Source organism: Ornithorhynchus anatinus, chromosome 10, assembly GCF_004115215.2.
Source record: "Ornithorhynchus anatinus isolate Pmale09 chromosome 10, mOrnAna1.pri.v4, whole genome shotgun sequence".
In the NCBI taxonomy this organism is placed as follows: Eukaryota; Metazoa; Chordata; class Mammalia; order Monotremata; family Ornithorhynchidae; genus Ornithorhynchus; species Ornithorhynchus anatinus.
This window is the reverse complement of record NC_041737.1, coordinates 59235040-59250297: the sequence shown is the minus strand read 5'-3', so window position 1 is coordinate 59250297 and position 15258 is coordinate 59235040. Positions and strand designations below refer to the sequence as shown.

The 15258-nt window shown below is 62.3% G+C and overlaps 2 protein-coding genes across 5 annotated transcripts; one reads left to right on the top strand and one right to left on the bottom strand.

Annotated features, from left to right (window-relative positions):
• Nucleotides 1–660: 660 nt before the first annotated feature.
• Nucleotides 661–4813, top strand: ARHGAP9 (Rho GTPase activating protein 9). 4 transcript variants are annotated; one of them, XM_029073595.1, is made up of 15 exons: nucleotides 661–747; nucleotides 928–1056; nucleotides 1350–1433; nucleotides 1539–1600; nucleotides 1687–1774; nucleotides 1919–2014; nucleotides 2304–2402; nucleotides 2559–2706; nucleotides 2897–2983; nucleotides 3212–3310; nucleotides 3550–3627; nucleotides 3729–3782; nucleotides 4001–4135; nucleotides 4251–4353; nucleotides 4447–4813. In XM_029073595.1, the coding sequence occupies exons 2-15, from the start codon at nucleotides 940–942 to the stop codon at nucleotides 4625–4627; spliced, it is 1431 nt and encodes a 476-aa protein (XP_028929428.1). In that variant the 5' UTR covers nucleotides 661–747; nucleotides 928–939; the 3' UTR covers nucleotides 4628–4813. The 4 variants fall into 4 exon arrangements, with proteins under 4 accessions (XP_028929428.1, XP_028929429.1, XP_028929427.1 ...); XM_029073596.1 differs by having other exon boundaries at nucleotides 1347–1433; nucleotides 4514–4813; XM_029073594.1 differs by having other exon boundaries at nucleotides 1347–1433; nucleotides 4450–4813.
• Nucleotides 4814–10882: 6069 nt separating this feature from the next.
• Nucleotides 10883–12703, bottom strand: LOC114814573 (inhibin beta E chain). Its single transcript, XM_029072944.2, has 3 exons — nucleotides 12101–12703; nucleotides 11341–11704; nucleotides 10883–11277 (listed from the first exon to the last, which is right to left on the bottom strand). The coding sequence occupies exons 1-3, from the start codon at nucleotides 12435–12437 to the stop codon at nucleotides 10920–10922; spliced, it is 1059 nt and encodes a 352-aa protein (XP_028928777.2). The 5' UTR covers nucleotides 12438–12703; the 3' UTR covers nucleotides 10883–10919.
• Between the last annotated feature and the right edge of the window lie 2555 nt (nucleotides 12704–15258).

Below are 15258 nucleotides of genomic sequence, written 5' to 3'. Positions count from 1 at the left end.
AGGCCGGGTAGACCGGGGGGGTGGAAATAGAGCGGCTGGAGTTCGGGGCGGGGGGCGGCCAGGTGTGTGTGGAGGGGGAGGGGTGGGAGTGGGGGGTTAAGAAGGCGATGGTGACAGAAGTAATGGGGAGGGGGGGCAGAGGGGGGAGGAGGGTTAGAGCTGGGAGGGGGCGGGCTGGGACGGTGGGCAGGCCCGGGGGGGGGGGGGCGCCGAGCTCAGGGGCGGTTAAGACGGGGGGGAAGGGGGCGCAGGACTGGCTGGCGGGGCGAAATAGGGCGGGTCAGGCCGTGGGGTCTGAGCTGGGGGGAGGGATGGGGAGATGGGGTCAGGAGCTACGGCCCCGGTCAGGCCAGGGGGTGGGCCAACCCCCGGGGGGGGGCGGGGAGCAGGGCCGGGTGTCGGTTGTGACGGGCCCCCGGCTGACTGTCTGTCCGGCCGGCCGACCGTCGGGCCGCCATCTCCGGCCCCCAGGCCCCGCCCAGGCCTCCGCCGTCCCCCGTGTACTGTAACCTGGTCGAGCTGCACCGCTGCCCGCGCTCCCCGCCCCCCGGGCCCGCCGGCCTCGCCGGCCCCACCGGCCCCTCCGACCCCGCCGACCCTGCCGACCCCGCCGACCCCGCCGACCCGCCCCTGCAAAGGCTGGGCAGCTGGGAACTGCACCTGGATCCCGCCTCGGGACGCCCCTTCTACGTCCACTCGCAGACTGGACGGCGCACGTGGAAGCCTCCCCGGAGGGCGCGGGACCCAGTAAGCCCGGCGCCCCGGGAGGAGGAGAAGGAGGAGGAGGAGGAAGAGGAGGGCAGACTGGACCCGGGGACGGGGAGCCCGGTCAGAGACTTTTCAGAGGTCGAGGGTGCATTTGAGGGTGCCCAGGGTTGCGGGGGGGAGGAGAGGGGGTTCTGCAAGAGTCTGTTGCCCCTCCCCCAGGCCTCAGCCTCCATGGAAGAACCGCAGCCGCCGCTGCAGGGAGGCGGCGGCGCTCCCGCCCCCCAGCCCGGCGGGGGGACTCCAACAGGGCCGATGCCCCCCAGCCACGCGAACCCGTCTACCCTTCAGGTTAGATGCAGCCATCACGCGGTCCCCACCCCACCCTCCCGCCAGGGGATCCCCACACCGTAATTCCCCGGGGCCCGGAACCCCTTCCGATCCAAAATGTGACCTCCCGCTGACCGCTGTGAGCCTCTCATCCTATGACCCCCCTTCCCTAGGACCTCTTGCTTCCCGGGACCCCCTCGCACACCCGCCCCCACGGACCCCCGGGACCATCCCGCGCCGTGAATCCTCTTCTCGAGCCACCGGCCGTGACCCCCCCCCCTCCCCCGCCGCCCCCGTCTCCCTCTCGTCAGCAGGACTGGCCTCAGCTCAGGTTCCCATCGGCTAACCTAGACACCCCGGTTCAGCGGCCCCTTCCCCAGCTCCTGGACGATCCCCACGTGAGTGCCCACGCCCCGTGCCACGCCGTGCCCAGACGCCCGGACCGCGGACAGACCGCGGGCAGACCTCGGGGTTACTCCATCCTCGTCCGTTTCTCCCCGCAGGAGGTGGAGAAGTCGGGGAGACTCAACAAGACCAAGATCGCTGAAGGGGGGCGCAAACTCAAGTGCGAGGGCGTCCGGGGAGCGGGGGGGCGGGAGGGCGGGACTTGGGCCCCACTCCGGTGACCCCCGCACTCGTTTTACCCCTCAGGAAGAACTGGACGACGGCCTGGGTGGTCTTAGCGGGGAATAGTCTGGTCTTCTACAGGGATCCCCCAGCTTCCTCCCCAGTCCTGTGGGTGAGCGCGGGGCGGAGGGGCTGCTGGGGGTGGGGTCGGGGGGAGATGGGGAGGAGGCTTCTGCCGGGCGGGGCCGGCGGCGAGGGCGGCTCGGGCTCGGGCCGAGGCTGCTGCGGGAGGCGCATTCGCCCTCGCCCCGTCCAGGGCCCCGCGCGCAGCCGCCCGGAGAGCAGCGTGGATCTCAGAGGGGCCGCCTTGGGGACCGGCCGACACCTCACCAGTCGCAGGAATGTGCTACACGTGAGCATCGGCCTGTACCCCTCCCATACATCGCCCCCTCCTCCAGAGCCGCCGGCCGGCTCGGGTCCCCCGCACGGTCCTTATTCCCGCAACCCCGGCCCCTCTCACGGCCCCGCGCCGGTCCTTACCGCGCAGCCCCGGCCTCTCTCACGGCCCCGCGCCGGTCCTTACCGCGCAGCCCCGGCCTCTCCTCTGGCCCTTCCCACTGCCCCGCGCCGGTCCTCTCCCCGCACCCCCGGCCCCTCCCACGGCCCCGCGCCGATTCTCACCCCGCACCCCCGGCCTCCAGGTGCGGACGGTGCCGGGACACGAATTCCTGTTGCAGTCCGATAACGAGGCGGAGGTCCGAGACTGGAACGCGGCCCTCCGAGCGGTCATCACCCGCCTGGTGAGGGAACGGCCGGAGGGCGGTCCGACGGGACGGGCCGGGCCGGGCCGGGCCGGGCCGGGCACGGAATGAGGCGAGAGGAGCCGGCGGGACCGGGGCCGGGGCCGGGGCCGGGGTCGGCGAGCTATCCTCGCTGTGTGGCCTTCTGGCCCCCAGGAGCGGGAAAACCCCGTAGAGCTACGACTGTCCGGAGCGGGGCCGGCTGAGCTGAGCGGGGGTGAAGAGGACGACGAGCTGGAGCCGAGCCCGGAACGGCCTCCGGAGTGGCCGGAGGGGCGGAGCCGGGGGAGCTGGCGGGGCCCGGGTGAGGGCCGGGACCGGGGCCGGGGCTGGGGGAGCCAGCGGGGCCCGGAGAGGGACGGGACCCTGGGGAGAGGCGGGGCCGGGGGAGCCGGCGGGGCGAGGCCTGACATCTGAAGGGAAGACAGGACACAAGTGCCGGGGGCCCGGGGCCCGGGAAGGGGCCTTTCCTGACCCCCGCCTCTGGTCCCCAGGCCGGAGTCAAGTCCGGAATAAATTGAAGCGACTCATTGCCATGAGACCGCCACTGCGGAGCCTGCAGGAGCGCGGTCTCCTCCGAGGTGGGGGGCAGGGGCGCCTAGCTGGGGCGGGGGGGAGATCCGAGGTGGGGCGGGCTTGGAGCTTTGGGAGGGGGAGAGCCAAGGAGGTCGGGGGAGATCTTGGGTAAGGGTGAGGGGAGGGTACGAAGTTTTGGGAGGGGGAGGACAGGGATGAGCGGGGTGGCCCAGGGGAACTGGCTCCCGGCCGGGGGCTCACGTCGCCGTTCTTACTGAGCCCCTCGACCCCAGACCAGGTGTTTGGCTGCTCCCTGGAGGCGCTGTGCCAGCGGGAGGGGGGCACGGTGCCCAGCTTCGTGCGGCTCTGCGTCGCCGCTGTGGACAAGAGAGGTACCCGCGGCCCCGGGACCCTCGACGCGTCCCTACCCGCCCCTACAGGGTCCTGCCCCCCTCCAGAAGGTCCCGCCCCCCCCCCAGGGTCCTGCCTCTCTCCAAAGTGCTTCGCCCCCAGGGTCGCCCTCCCCACCAGGCCCTATCCTGGCACCGCAGGCTTCTTCCTCCGATTTCGCGGTTCCCTCCGGGGTCCCTCCCCTCCTAGTGACTCTCATGACCCCCCCCCTCCCCCCCAGGCCTGGATGTGGACGGGATTTATCGGGTGAGCGGGAACCTGGCGGTGATCCAGAAACTGCGATTCCTGGTGGACAGAGGTAGGGGCTGTCGGGGCTCTGGGGATCGTGAAGGGGGAGGGTCTGCGGGGCGGGGGGTCCTCCTCAGCTCCCGCCACTGACCTCTCCTCCGTTTCCGACAGAGCGAGCGGTCACCTCGGACGGGCGCTACTTGTTCCCTGAAAAGGCGGGACAAGGTTCCAACCGACCCCCCCACACCTCCGCGGGCCCCATCCCTCTGCTCCCCGGCCCCGCGGCCCCCCTCCCTCTGCTCCCCGGCCCCGAGGCTCCCCTCCCTCTGCTCCCACTCCTCTCCCCCCACCCCCTGCCCCTCCCGCTCTCCTCCCCTCTCCCCCCTTTCCTCCCGCCACCCCCCCCCCCCCCACGCGAGCTGGTCTCCCGCCGCCCCGTGCAGAGGCCCGGCTGGACCTGGACCGTGACGAGTGGGAGGACATCCACGTGGTGACGGGGGCCCTGAAGCTCTTCTTGCGGGAGCTGCCGCAGCCCCTGATCCCGGGGCCGCTGCTGCCTGCCCTGCGTGAGGCCCTCGGTACCTGTCGGGAGGGCGTGTGGGGCCTCGGGCGGGGCGGGCGGGGGAGGCCGGAGGCGGGTCCTTTCCTCACTCGTCTCTCCTGTCCTCTCCTGTCCTGACCTGTCCCCACCAGGCCTCCCTAGCAGCGACCGCCTGGCCCAGATCCAGCAGGTCCTGAGCTCCATGCCGCCAACCAACAGGGACACGCTGCGCTTCCTCCTGGAGCACCTGCGCAGGTGGGGAGCGGGGCCGGGGGCGGGGGGGACCTGGGCGGGGCCGGGGGCTCCGGCGGGGGTCGCGAAGTGTGACGCGGCGGGCCCCGCCCCCAGCAGGGTGGTCGCCCGAGCCGACCAGAACCGTATGACGCCGCTGAATCTGGGGATCGTGTTCGGGCAGACGCTTCTGCGGCCGGAGCAGGAGGCCGCTGACCCCGCCGCCCACGCCCTCTACCCCAGTCAGCTGGTCGAGCTGCTGCTAACGGACTTCGACAGTCTCTTCCCCGACCCCTGAACCGCCACCCCTCCGGCCCCCACCTCCCCGACTCGTCCCGGGGGAGGAGGTGACCCCGGGGGGCAGGGCTCACCTCGGATTTATGAACACTGTGACCCCAGATTGCTCACCTCTCAATCAATCCATCAATGATATTTATCGAGCGCTTACTGTATGCAGAGCACTCTACTGAGCGCTTGGGAGATGACAATTCCAACAGAGCTGGGAGACATGTTCCATGCCCCTAAGGAGCTCACAGTCTAGAGCGGGAGACAGTCGTGAAAATAAATTAAGGACGTAAACATAAAAGGCTGAGAGCGGCTGAGCGTGGGGTGAATATCAAGTGATTAAAGGGTGCAGATCCAAGGGCAAGGGTGACGCAAAAGGGATAAGGAGTTGGGGAGATGAGGGCATGGTCAGGGAAGGTCTCTTGGAGGAGATGGACCTTCAGTAAGGTTTCATAGGTGGGGAGAGCGGTGGTCTGTCGAATGTGAAGGGGAGGGGAGTTCCAGGGCACGGGGAAGATGTGGTCAAGGGGTCAGCAGCGAGATAGTCCCAAGACTGTAAACTCATTGTGGTCAGGGAATGTGTCTGCCAACTCTGTTATATCCTAGTCTCTCTAGCCCTTAGTACAGTGCCCCGCACAAAGTAACGACTCAATAAATGCGATTGATGATTGAGAAACAAGATCGAGGTTCAGTGAGTGATCTCTCTCTCTCTCTCTCTCTCATTCCAACGTCACTGATGGTGGAGGGTGGAGTCTGGCCTTCCCAATCCCTTGTCTTCCCCCAGTTCCCCAACTCCCATTACCAGACCACCCCTCTCAGTGCTGGACATGTCCCTCTTCTGGGGATTAAGATTCAAACTCATTCTTTTAATCTGGGCACTACCCCCTCCCACTCCACAATTGCCAGGACATGTGTAGCCAACCTAATTAGAAGACATCACTGATGGGGAATGGGTGAGTGTGGGTGTGGCTGAAAAGGGCAATGCGGAGGCCTGGGACCTGGCCATACTGTGCACCCATAAAGCCTTTCATTGGATCATCATTCATTCATTCCATTGCATTTATTGAGCACTTACTGTGTGTGGAGCACTGTACTAAGTGCTTGGGATAATACAATACAACAATAAACAGTGACATTCCCTGACCATAACGAGCTTACAGTCAAGAGCTGGGGGGGGACAGACATCCATGCAAATAAATAAAATTACAGATATGGGCATAAGTGCCTCGGGGCTGGGAGGGGGGAAGACCAAAGGAAGTAAGTAAAGGCAACGCAGAAGGGAGTGGGAAATGAGGAAAAGTGGGGCTTACCATCATCACACCTGGTGGAGTTTTTGCTTTTGCCCCCATAAGGCGCTGGAGTTGAAGAAGCCATCAGACAGTGATAAGCCGGGGTCGGAGTATTCACTGGGACAGTGTCAGCTGGGGGGCAGGGGGAGGCTCTCAAGGGGTCCACGATTGAGGTTGGTTCAGGCACTTAGAAATGGGGAAACAGGGCAGTCAATCAAGCAAGGAGAGAGAAGAGGTGACTGTGGCTCTGAGAGAGACAGACAGAGAGGGAGAGAAAGACAGAGTGAGGAACTAATCAGAAACGCCATCTCTAACGCCATCTCTAGTTCTCAGCCAGGCCCCCTGGGATGGGGCGGAAGGAAAGGAAGATGGGGGAGGGGAGGAGAAGGGCGGCAGTATTGGGCAAAGGGCCAGCTTGGACTGGGCTGAACTGGACTGGACTGGACTTGATTGGAGCGGAGCACACTCTCTCAGTGGCATTTTTTCTAATGGTATCTGTTAAGTGTCTGCTCTGTGTCAAGCACTCTATTAAGCACTAGGATAGACCCACATGGAGCTCACAGTCTTAATCTCCATTTTATAGATGAGGTAACTGAGAGGTTAAGTGACTTGTACAAAGTGAGCAGCAGAGAAGACAGTGCAAATCTGTGTCTTTCCCCGACAGAGAACTCCAAATCTTTTGATCCCATCCAATTTTCTCAAGCCATCATGCCCCATTTAGCCTCCAGACCCAAACTACCACCCTTGATGACCAAATTGACATTCTTGACACCATCCTCTCTACTCAACTCGACTCATTCACTTCCCTATCCTTTTGTCGATCTCTTACCACTAGCCCACAGCCCTGGATCACCTCCACAGTCGGCTTCCTTCACTCCTGGGCACACGCCACAGAGCGCTGCTGGTGGAAATCCAGATATCAGGCCGACCTCATCCATTTCAAATTTATCTTCACGTGCTTTAATTCTGCCCGTCAAAATTATTTCTCCATCCTTATTGACATCCATGACATCCTATTGCCCTGGCCAGTTGTAACAGACCTTTAATTCCGTCCTCAAACCCCCAGCCCCCCACCCCCCGGCTCTTCCCATCTCTTGTCCCCAGTGACCTGGTCACCTAATTTATTGAGAAAATTGAAACCATCCGGCATGATCCCCCTAAAATCTTTCCTGTCCCTCCCCAGTACCTCCCCACTCCTGCCCCTTCTTCAACTCTCCCATCTTTCCCAGTGGTATCTCAAGAGGAGATCTCTTGCCTTCTTTAAAATTCAACCCCTCCACCTGCACATCCAACCCCATCCCACTGCACCTTATCAAAACACTTGCCCCTTCCCTTCTTCCCTCTTAACCACTGTCCTCAACTGTTGGTTCTCCAGTGGCTTCTTCCCACTGCTTTCAGACTTGCCTATGTTTCCCTTTCCTAAAAAAACCCTTCCTTGACCCCAAGCTTCCCTCTAGTTATCATCTCATCTCCCTCCTATCATTCCTCTCCAAACTCCTTAAGCGAGTTGTCTACACCAACTATCTCAAATTCCTCTCCTCCAACTCTCTCCTCAATCCCCTTTGATCTGGCTTCCACTCCTTCACTCCGTTGAAACTGTCCTCTCAAGGGTCACCAGTGATCTCCTTCTTGCCATATCCAACGGCCTCTACTCCATCCTAATCCTCCTCGACCTCTCGGCTCCCTCTGATGCTGACTCCCACCCCCTTCTCTTGGAAACGTTATCCAATCTCTGCTTCAGTGACCCTGTCTTCTCCTGGTTCTTCTCCTATCTCTCTGGCCCCTCATTCTCATTCTCTTTTGAGGGTTTCTCCTCTGCCTCGCAACCCCTAACTGTGGGGGTTCCTCAAGGTTCATTTCTGGGGTCCCTTCTAGTCTCCATCTACACCCACTCCCTTGGAGAACTCATTCCTTCACATGGCTTCAGCTACCGCGTCTACACAGGTGATTCCCAAATCTACATCTCCTCTGATCTCTCCCTCTCTGCAGTCTCACATTTCCTCCTGCTTCTCTCTCATTCAATCCATCAATAAATCTTGTCGATTCAACCTTCATAGCATCTCTAAAATCCGTCCTTTCCTCTCCATCCAAACTGCTACCATTTTAATACAATCATCACTTATCCTGCAGAGATTAGTGTATCAACCTCCTTTCTGACCCCCCTTCCTCCTGTCTCTCCCCACTCCAGTCCATTCTTCACTCTGCTGCCCAGATCATTTTTCTACAAAAACGTTCAGGACACGTTTTCCCACTCCTCAAGAACCTCCCATGGTTGCCCATCCACCTCTGCATCAAATGGAAACTCCTCACCAATGGCTGCTAAGCAGTGAGCCATCTTGCCTCCTTCTACCTCACCTCGCTACTCTCCTACTACAACCCAGCCCACACACTTCGCTCCTCTAATGCCAACCTTCTCACCGTACCTTAATCTCATCTATCTTGCCGTTGACCTCTTGTCCTTGTCCCGCCTCTGGCCTGGAATGCCCTCCCTCTTCATATCTGACAGATAATTACTCTCCACTTCTTCAAAACCTTATTGAAGGCACATCTCCTCCGAGAGGCCTTCCATTCATCCATTCATCAATTCAGTCATGTTTATTGAGCACTTACTGTGTGAAGGGCACTCTACTAAGCGTTTCGGAGAGTACAATATAACGATAAACAGAAACATTCCCCACCCACAATGAGGTTACTGTCTGGAGTGGGAGACAAACACTGATAGTACATAAGTGCTGTGGGACTGAGGGGGGGATGAATAAAGGAGAAAGTCAGGGCGATGCAGAAGGGAGTGGGAGAGAAGGAAAGGGGGTGCTTAGTCAAGGAAGACCTCTTCGAGGAGATTTGCCTTCAGTAAGGTTTTGAACGGAGGGGAGAGCAATTGTCCTTCTATGGGAGGGTGTTCCAGGCCAGGGGGAGGTCGTGGGCGAGGAGTCATCGGCGAGATAGATGAGGTAGAGGTACAGTGAGACGGTTAGCATTAGAGCAATGAAGTGTGCAGGCTGGGTTGTAGTAGGAGAGAAGCGAGGTGAGGTAGGAGGGGGCAAGGTGATTAAGTGCTTTAAAGCCAATGGTGAGGAGTTTCCCCATTTGCCTCATTTATTTATTCCCCCTTGAGTCTCCCAGCACTTTACATATCTGTAATTTTATTTGTATTAACATCTGTTTCCTCCTCTAGAATATAAGTTCTTTGTGGACAGGGAATGTATCTGTCATACTGTTAAATTGTAGTCTCCCAAGCGCTTAGTACAGTGCTCTGCAAACAGTAAGCGCTCAATCAGTACGATTGACTGACTGGCTGGTGGAGCCAGAATTAGAACCCAGGTCCTCTGACTCCCAGCTCCGGGGTCCTCCACAAGGCCACACACTGCTTCAAAGAGGACATGGGGTCTTCCTTGGTCTTGACTCCAGAGCTTGGGCACCTTCTCCTCCTCACCCCTGCCCCGGCCTGGTCACCAGCCTCATGTCCCGGCTAGTCTCCAGGCTGGAGGTGACACACGGCCGGGCCAGAGCAGCCACTGAAAATGAAGTGGTCTCCTGACCACCAGGAGGGGGCAGCCAGACCCAGAGATAGATGGATGGAGAGACAGACTCTCAGAGACGCTGACACGCACACACAATGTCAGTGTGTGAGTGGGATGTGATAATAATAATAATAATAATAATAATGATAGTACTTGTTAAGTGCTTACTATGGGCCAAGCACTGTTCTAAGCGCTGAGGTAGTTACAAGGTAATCAGGTTGTCCCACTTGGGGCTCACAATCTTAGTCCCCATTTTACAGATGAGGTCACTGAGGCACAGAGAAGTTAAGTGACTTGCCCAAGGTCACACAGCTGACAGAACCCACGACCTCTGACTCCCAAGCCCGTGCTCTTTCCACTAAGCCACGCTGCGGGGCAGCCGGTGGCTGCTTACTATGGTCACAGGTTGGAGGGACCTGGGTGAGGACGAAGGTCACAGCAGGATCCTGGGGTGTCTCCTTGCCCCTCCCCCAACCGCAGGGGCTCCCCAAGTTGATGGGTGGGGTAGCCACAAGGAGACAAGTCCCATCAGAATCCCAAGGGCTGTGACCTTTGACATTTGATATTCACCCTACTCTCCAACCCCTCAGCACTTATGCCCATATGTGTAAATTATACATTATAATTTACTTATGGATTCATATTAATAAGGTCTGTCTTCCCCTCTAGACGGGGTAAGTTCATTATGGACAGGTAACTTGTCAACTAATCCTGTTGTGCTCTCCTGAACATTTAGTACAGTGCTCTGCACTTAGTAAAAGTTCAGTAAACCCCATCGATCGATTGATTGGTTGGTGGGGTGGCCACAAAGAGACACAGGCGACAACACAGGATGGACAAACACAGAGCCGGGCAGGCAGACAGGCAGGGGGGTGCGATGACACCCCTGCGCGTCACATGCACCCTGACCTGAAGCTCATCCCGAGGGCAGTGAGTCCCTCTGGGACCCCTGCACCGGGCTATCCACGACCCCCTCGCCCCGCTGTCCACCCTCCCACATCTCCTCCCATCCCACTGTCTACACCTCCCCACATCCCACTTTCCACATCCCTCTACCCCTACTGTCCACAACTCCCACAACCCCCGGTCCACCTCTCCTTCCACCCAACTGTTTACATCCCCACACCTCACTGTCCACATCCTCCCAATACCCAACTATCTACGATCCCCACCACACACACCTACATACATACACAGCGCCCATGCGCCGACAGCCTCCAACCTCCCCTCCCCTCACCCCTCGGCCCATAGTAACCAGACTGGAGGCCCCTTGTCGGTTTTTTCATTTTTATTAGGAAAATAAATCACTCATGGGGCCCGGCCCCTCAGTCGCGGGGGTGGGGAGGTAGGGGTGGGGGCCGACCGACCCCCGGGGAGCCCCCTCGGTCCATCTCCGCCCTCCATCTGCTCCCACCCTCCGGGGCTGCCCCCGGCGTCCCCGGAGCGAGGGGTGTCTCCCGGCCCGCGCCCCCCTCCGCCCCCACCCCCGGCTGGGCTAGCTGCACCCGCAGGCCTCCACCACCATGTCGGGCACGTCGGCCTTGACCACGCTGCCGCTGGGGTCCAGGTAGAGCAGGGAGAGGGGCCGGCGGGCGGTGGGCACGCAGCAGGACTGGGCCGCGGGCGCGGGGGCCCGGTTGGCCTTGAGCAGGCTGAGCAGGGCGGCGTGGAAGGAGGCGGCGAGGCCCGGGCTGCCGGCCAGGTGCAGCGGGCACTGCCCGGCGCAGTAGTTCATGGTGTAGCCCTCGGGCTGCAGGATCCAGCCACCCCAGCCCAGCTCGCGGAAGTCCACGAAGCGGTGGCGGCGGCAGCAGAGGTCCGAGTCCGGGGCGCAGGCGGGCACCCGCCGCCGGCTCCGGCCCCCCGCCCCCGCGGCGCCCCGCACCCCCGGCCCCGCCCGGCTCACCAGGAAGGGCCGCCGGCCGCCGGCCGTGTCCAGCCGCAGGGGCCTGGGGGCCCGGGGCCGGTGGGCGCCGCCGCAGTCCAGCTCCAGCTCCAGCCGCCAGCCCCCGGGCGCCGCCCCCAGCCGACCGACCCGCAGGGGCAGCCCGTGCCAGCCGGGCGCCCCGGGCCGGCGCTCGGCCAGCAGGGTGCGACCCGACGGGCCCCGCAGGAAGACCCGCAGCGGGGGGCCCGGCCGGGGGGGCCCCGCAGGCCGCAGGTACAGCCAGAGCCGCGCCTGCAGCAGCTGGGCGCGCCGGCCGCCCGGGCTCGACAGGGCAAAGGTCAGAGTCGTCCCGCAGGCCGGCCGGGAGGACGCAGAGGAGGCGCCCGTCGCGTCTGGGAAAAGAGGCGGGGGAGAGGGAGAGGGGGAGAGGGAAAGGGGGAGGGAGAGGGAGGGAGGGAGATTGGGAAAGGGAAAAGGAGAAGGAGGAAGAGAGGGACAGTGGGAAAGGGAAAAGGAGGGAGGGAGAGTAGGAAAGGGAGGAGCAGGAGAGGGAGAGTAGGAGAGGAAGAGTGGGAAAGGGGGAGAGAGAGAGAGAGACCAACTCAGGGCGCGGCTGGGAGCGGGACGCAGGGCGCAGGCGGGGGGTCTGGGCTGGAAGCGCGGGGGCCGGAGGACCCGACTGCTGCTCAGGGGCCTGGGGGCCCCTGCCTCTTCCCCAGCGCCGCCCCGCGCCCCGACCCGTCAGCCCGGGCCGCCGGCCTCTCTGGCCCACCCCCGCCTCTGCTCACCGGGCTCCGCAAAGCTGATGGTCTCGGCTCCGCGGTCCCGCGGCTCCGGGTGGCTTCGCAGTCGGCGCAGGGCGACGGCCAGGGCCTCGGGGGGCGGCGGGGCGCGGGGCGGAGGGGGCGCGGGCAGCCGCAGGCCCCGCAAGATCTGCTGCTTCGCCAGTTCCAGGAGCACAGCCCGCTCCAGGCTGGGGGCCAGAGGGGCAGCGCTGCAGGATGGGCACGGGGGCTCGCCTGCCCGCCTCGGCCTAAGCCCCGGACCCGGGACCGGGGCCACCGCCAGCCCCAGCGCCAGCCCCAGCCCCAGCGCCAGGGGGCGCCAAGAGCCCACGGGTCCCATGGGAATGGGGCACCGGGCACCGGGCGGGCGCGGAGCCGGGCGTCCGGCGGACACCGAGTGGGCACCGAGGGGGCGCGCGGCCAGGCGCCTGGACGACACCGAGCGGGCGCGCAGCCGGGAGCCCAGCGGACGAGTGGGCACCGAGCGGGCACGGAGCTGGACACCGAGCGCCTGTGGAGCCGGGCGCCCAGTGGACGAGTGGGCACCGAGCGGGCACCGAGCTGGACACCGAGCGCCTGTGGAGCCGGGCGCCCAGCGGACGAGCGGGCACCGAGCGGGCACCGACCGCGCGCGGAGCCGGGCTCCCTGGCGCCCAGGCAGCAGCCGGGGCTTCTGATCCCCGGTCCGGAACGGCCCCGGCCTTTAGACCCCCCGGCGTTCCGCGGCCCAGGGGGGTCAATCTACCCTCAGTCCCGCCCCTCGGCCCACGATTGCCCTGCCGGGGGCGGGAGGAGGGGAGATGATGCAAGACGCTGGGCGATTTCACGACCCTGGGAAAGGACAGGAAGGCCCCCTCTGACCGCCCCCCAACCTCGCCTCTCCCACTTCCCCGGCGAGGTGGGCAATGCGGGAGGCGGGGGGTGGTCCGCTCCAGCGAGTCCAGCCCAGGAGGAGAAGCATGAGATCAGGGCTGGGCCCTGGGCCAGGGGTACTGGCACGGAGGAAGGGGGGTTCAGCACCCCCCGACCCCCGACCCCGCTGAGCTGGCCGCCCAGAGTCCAGCCTGGTACAGACACGTAGAGGGTGGGGGCGAGTCTGGGAAAACCTGCAGTTGCGGGGGGGGGGGGGGAGGCGGGTGATGCAAGCGGGAACCCGGGCAGAGTCCGTCCTCGGGCACCTCCGTCTGACCACCCCCCCGACACCTCCTCCACCCCCTCCAGGGCCTGTTCAGTCCAGGGTGGCGGGAGAGATTGCAGGGTCCCGGTCCGGGGCTAACAGCTGATGGGGTGGGGGGAGTCTACGGAGCATCGGGTACCCTTGCCCCCCAACCCCAGCCTCAGCCCAACACCCATCCAACCCAGCCCCAGTCTCAGCCCATACCCGTCCAGCCCAGCCTCAGCCTCAGCTCACCCCCTGCAAGTCCTGCCCAGTTCAGCCTCAATCTAGCCCAGCCTCAGCCCACTCTCATCCAGTCCAGCCCCAGGCTCAGCCCTCCACCCCCCAAATTCTACCCAACTCAGCCTCAATTCAGCCCAACCTCAGACCACCCCCACCCAGTCAGGCCCAACTCAGCCTCACTCTGGCCCAGCCCCACTCACAGGACACACACACCAGCTCTCCCCCCACCCCCCCCAGCCCAAGTCCGTCTCAGTCTACCCCTCCCATCTGTCCCTGATTCCACTGTTGAAGGCCTGGGAGAGGGAGGCAGTGGGAGGGGGCCATTAGGGCAGGCTGCACCTGTTGTCCCTGATGCATGCCAGCCGTGCCCGGCTTGGGGCCCCTGTGCCAGCTGGGTCTTGTCTATAATCAGTTCCCAGTCACTTGGCGGGAAATTCTCTCCTCTATAAATACCTCAGCCTCTGCAGCTTGGGCCGCACCCTGGGGGCCAAGAGGCTGCTGAGCTTGGACACGCTGGCTTGGGGGGGGGGTCTGGCCCAGAATGGAGAGGGCAGTGGTGGCCTGCCTTCAGGTTGTAAAGAGGAGTGCAAAGAGGACTCTCAGGAGAGGGATCCTCTCTGTCCTCCCCAGCTCCCCAGTCCTGGCTGAGGCTCCCAGCCCTCCACCCCTCCCCAGGTCAGGCAGACAAGACCCGATCGGCTGAACAAACACAAACCCGCCCACGTTTCCACATCTGGTTTCCCCCTTCCCTGTCTTTGCGCAAGTGTGGCCTTGGGGGCCGGACAATGTTGACCCCTGGCCTGGGCCATGCAGGAGGGAGGACCCTACCTCCACGGATGCCTCCACTGCTCCCCTCACCTGCTCTACCCCAGCTTAGACCCTCCCCCAGGCAGGCCTCTGAGGTTAACTGTTGGAGGGGGCACTCACCTACTAGTTCCCCCATCTGGACCTCTCACCCCCTCGAGTGCATTCTCTGCCCGTCCATCAGTCCATCCCTCCCGGAGGCCTTGGCTGTGATTATGTGCCTCCATCAATCAATCGGTATCATCAACCCGTCTCCATCAACAATCATTCAGGCAATTTACCATCTATCAATCAATCCAACATGGAAAATCCAGGTCTCATAACATCCCCCTTTCCCAGAAACCCCTGAGCACTCCCCCAATGAAGCCCAGGAGATGTTGAGGGGGACACAGAGTTTTAATCATCACCATATCATCATCGCCACCATCATTAGCATCATCGTATTGTTAAGCACTTCAATCAATCCATTGTATCTACTGAGCACTTACTGTGTACAAAGCACTGTACTAAGCATTTAGGAGAGTTGGTAGACACCTTCGTTCCCTCCCCACAAGGAGCTTACGGTCTGGAGGGAGAGATACACAGTATGATAAATAAGTAAATTATAGATAGGTATATAAGTACTGGAGGGCTGACAAAACAATCCAAGTTCAAGGGCAATACAGAAGGGAAAGGGAACAGGGGAGATGAGGACTTCTCTAAGAGAAGGCCTCTTGGAGGAAACATGCTTTGAATAAAGACTTGAAGGTGTGGTGAGTGATTGTCGAAAATGAAAGGGGAGGGAGTTCCAGGCCAGGGCCAGGACTTGGGCGAGTGGACGGTGGTCAAAAAGACAAGGTGGAGGTGTTGAGAGTAGGTTGGTGTCAGAGAAACAAAGTATGAGGACAGTGTTACAGTAGGAAATCAGGGAGCTGTGGTAGGAGAGGGCAAAGTAAATGAGTGCTTTAAAGCCACTGGT

Bases quoted from the DNA above. Each gene is read 5' to 3' on its own strand.
- ARHGAP9 (XM_029073593.1), top strand. From the start codon at position 940: ATGGAAGAACCGCAGCCGCCGCTGCAGGGAGGCGGCGGCGCTCCCGCC. The intron at 2,707-2,896 runs GTGAGGGCCGGG...TCTGGTCCCCAG, and splicing joins GGGGAGCTGGCGGGGCCCGG to GCCGGAGTCAAGTCCGGAAT. The intron at 3,783-4,000 runs GTTCCAACCGAC...CGCCCCGTGCAG, and splicing joins CCCTGAAAAGGCGGGACAAG to AGGCCCGGCTGGACCTGGAC.
- LOC114814573 (XM_029072944.2), bottom strand. From the start codon at position 12,437: ATGGGACCCGTGGGCTCTTGGCGCCCCCTGGCGCTGGGGCTGGGGCTG. The intron at 11,705-12,100 runs GTGAGCAGAGGC...CTCTTTTCCCAG, and splicing joins CATCAGCTTTGCGGAGCCCG to ACGCGACGGGCGCCTCCTCT. The intron at 11,278-11,340 runs GCCCTTCCTGGT...GGGGGGCCGGAG, and splicing joins GACACGGCCGGCGGCCGGCG to CCGGCGGCGGGTGCCCGCCT.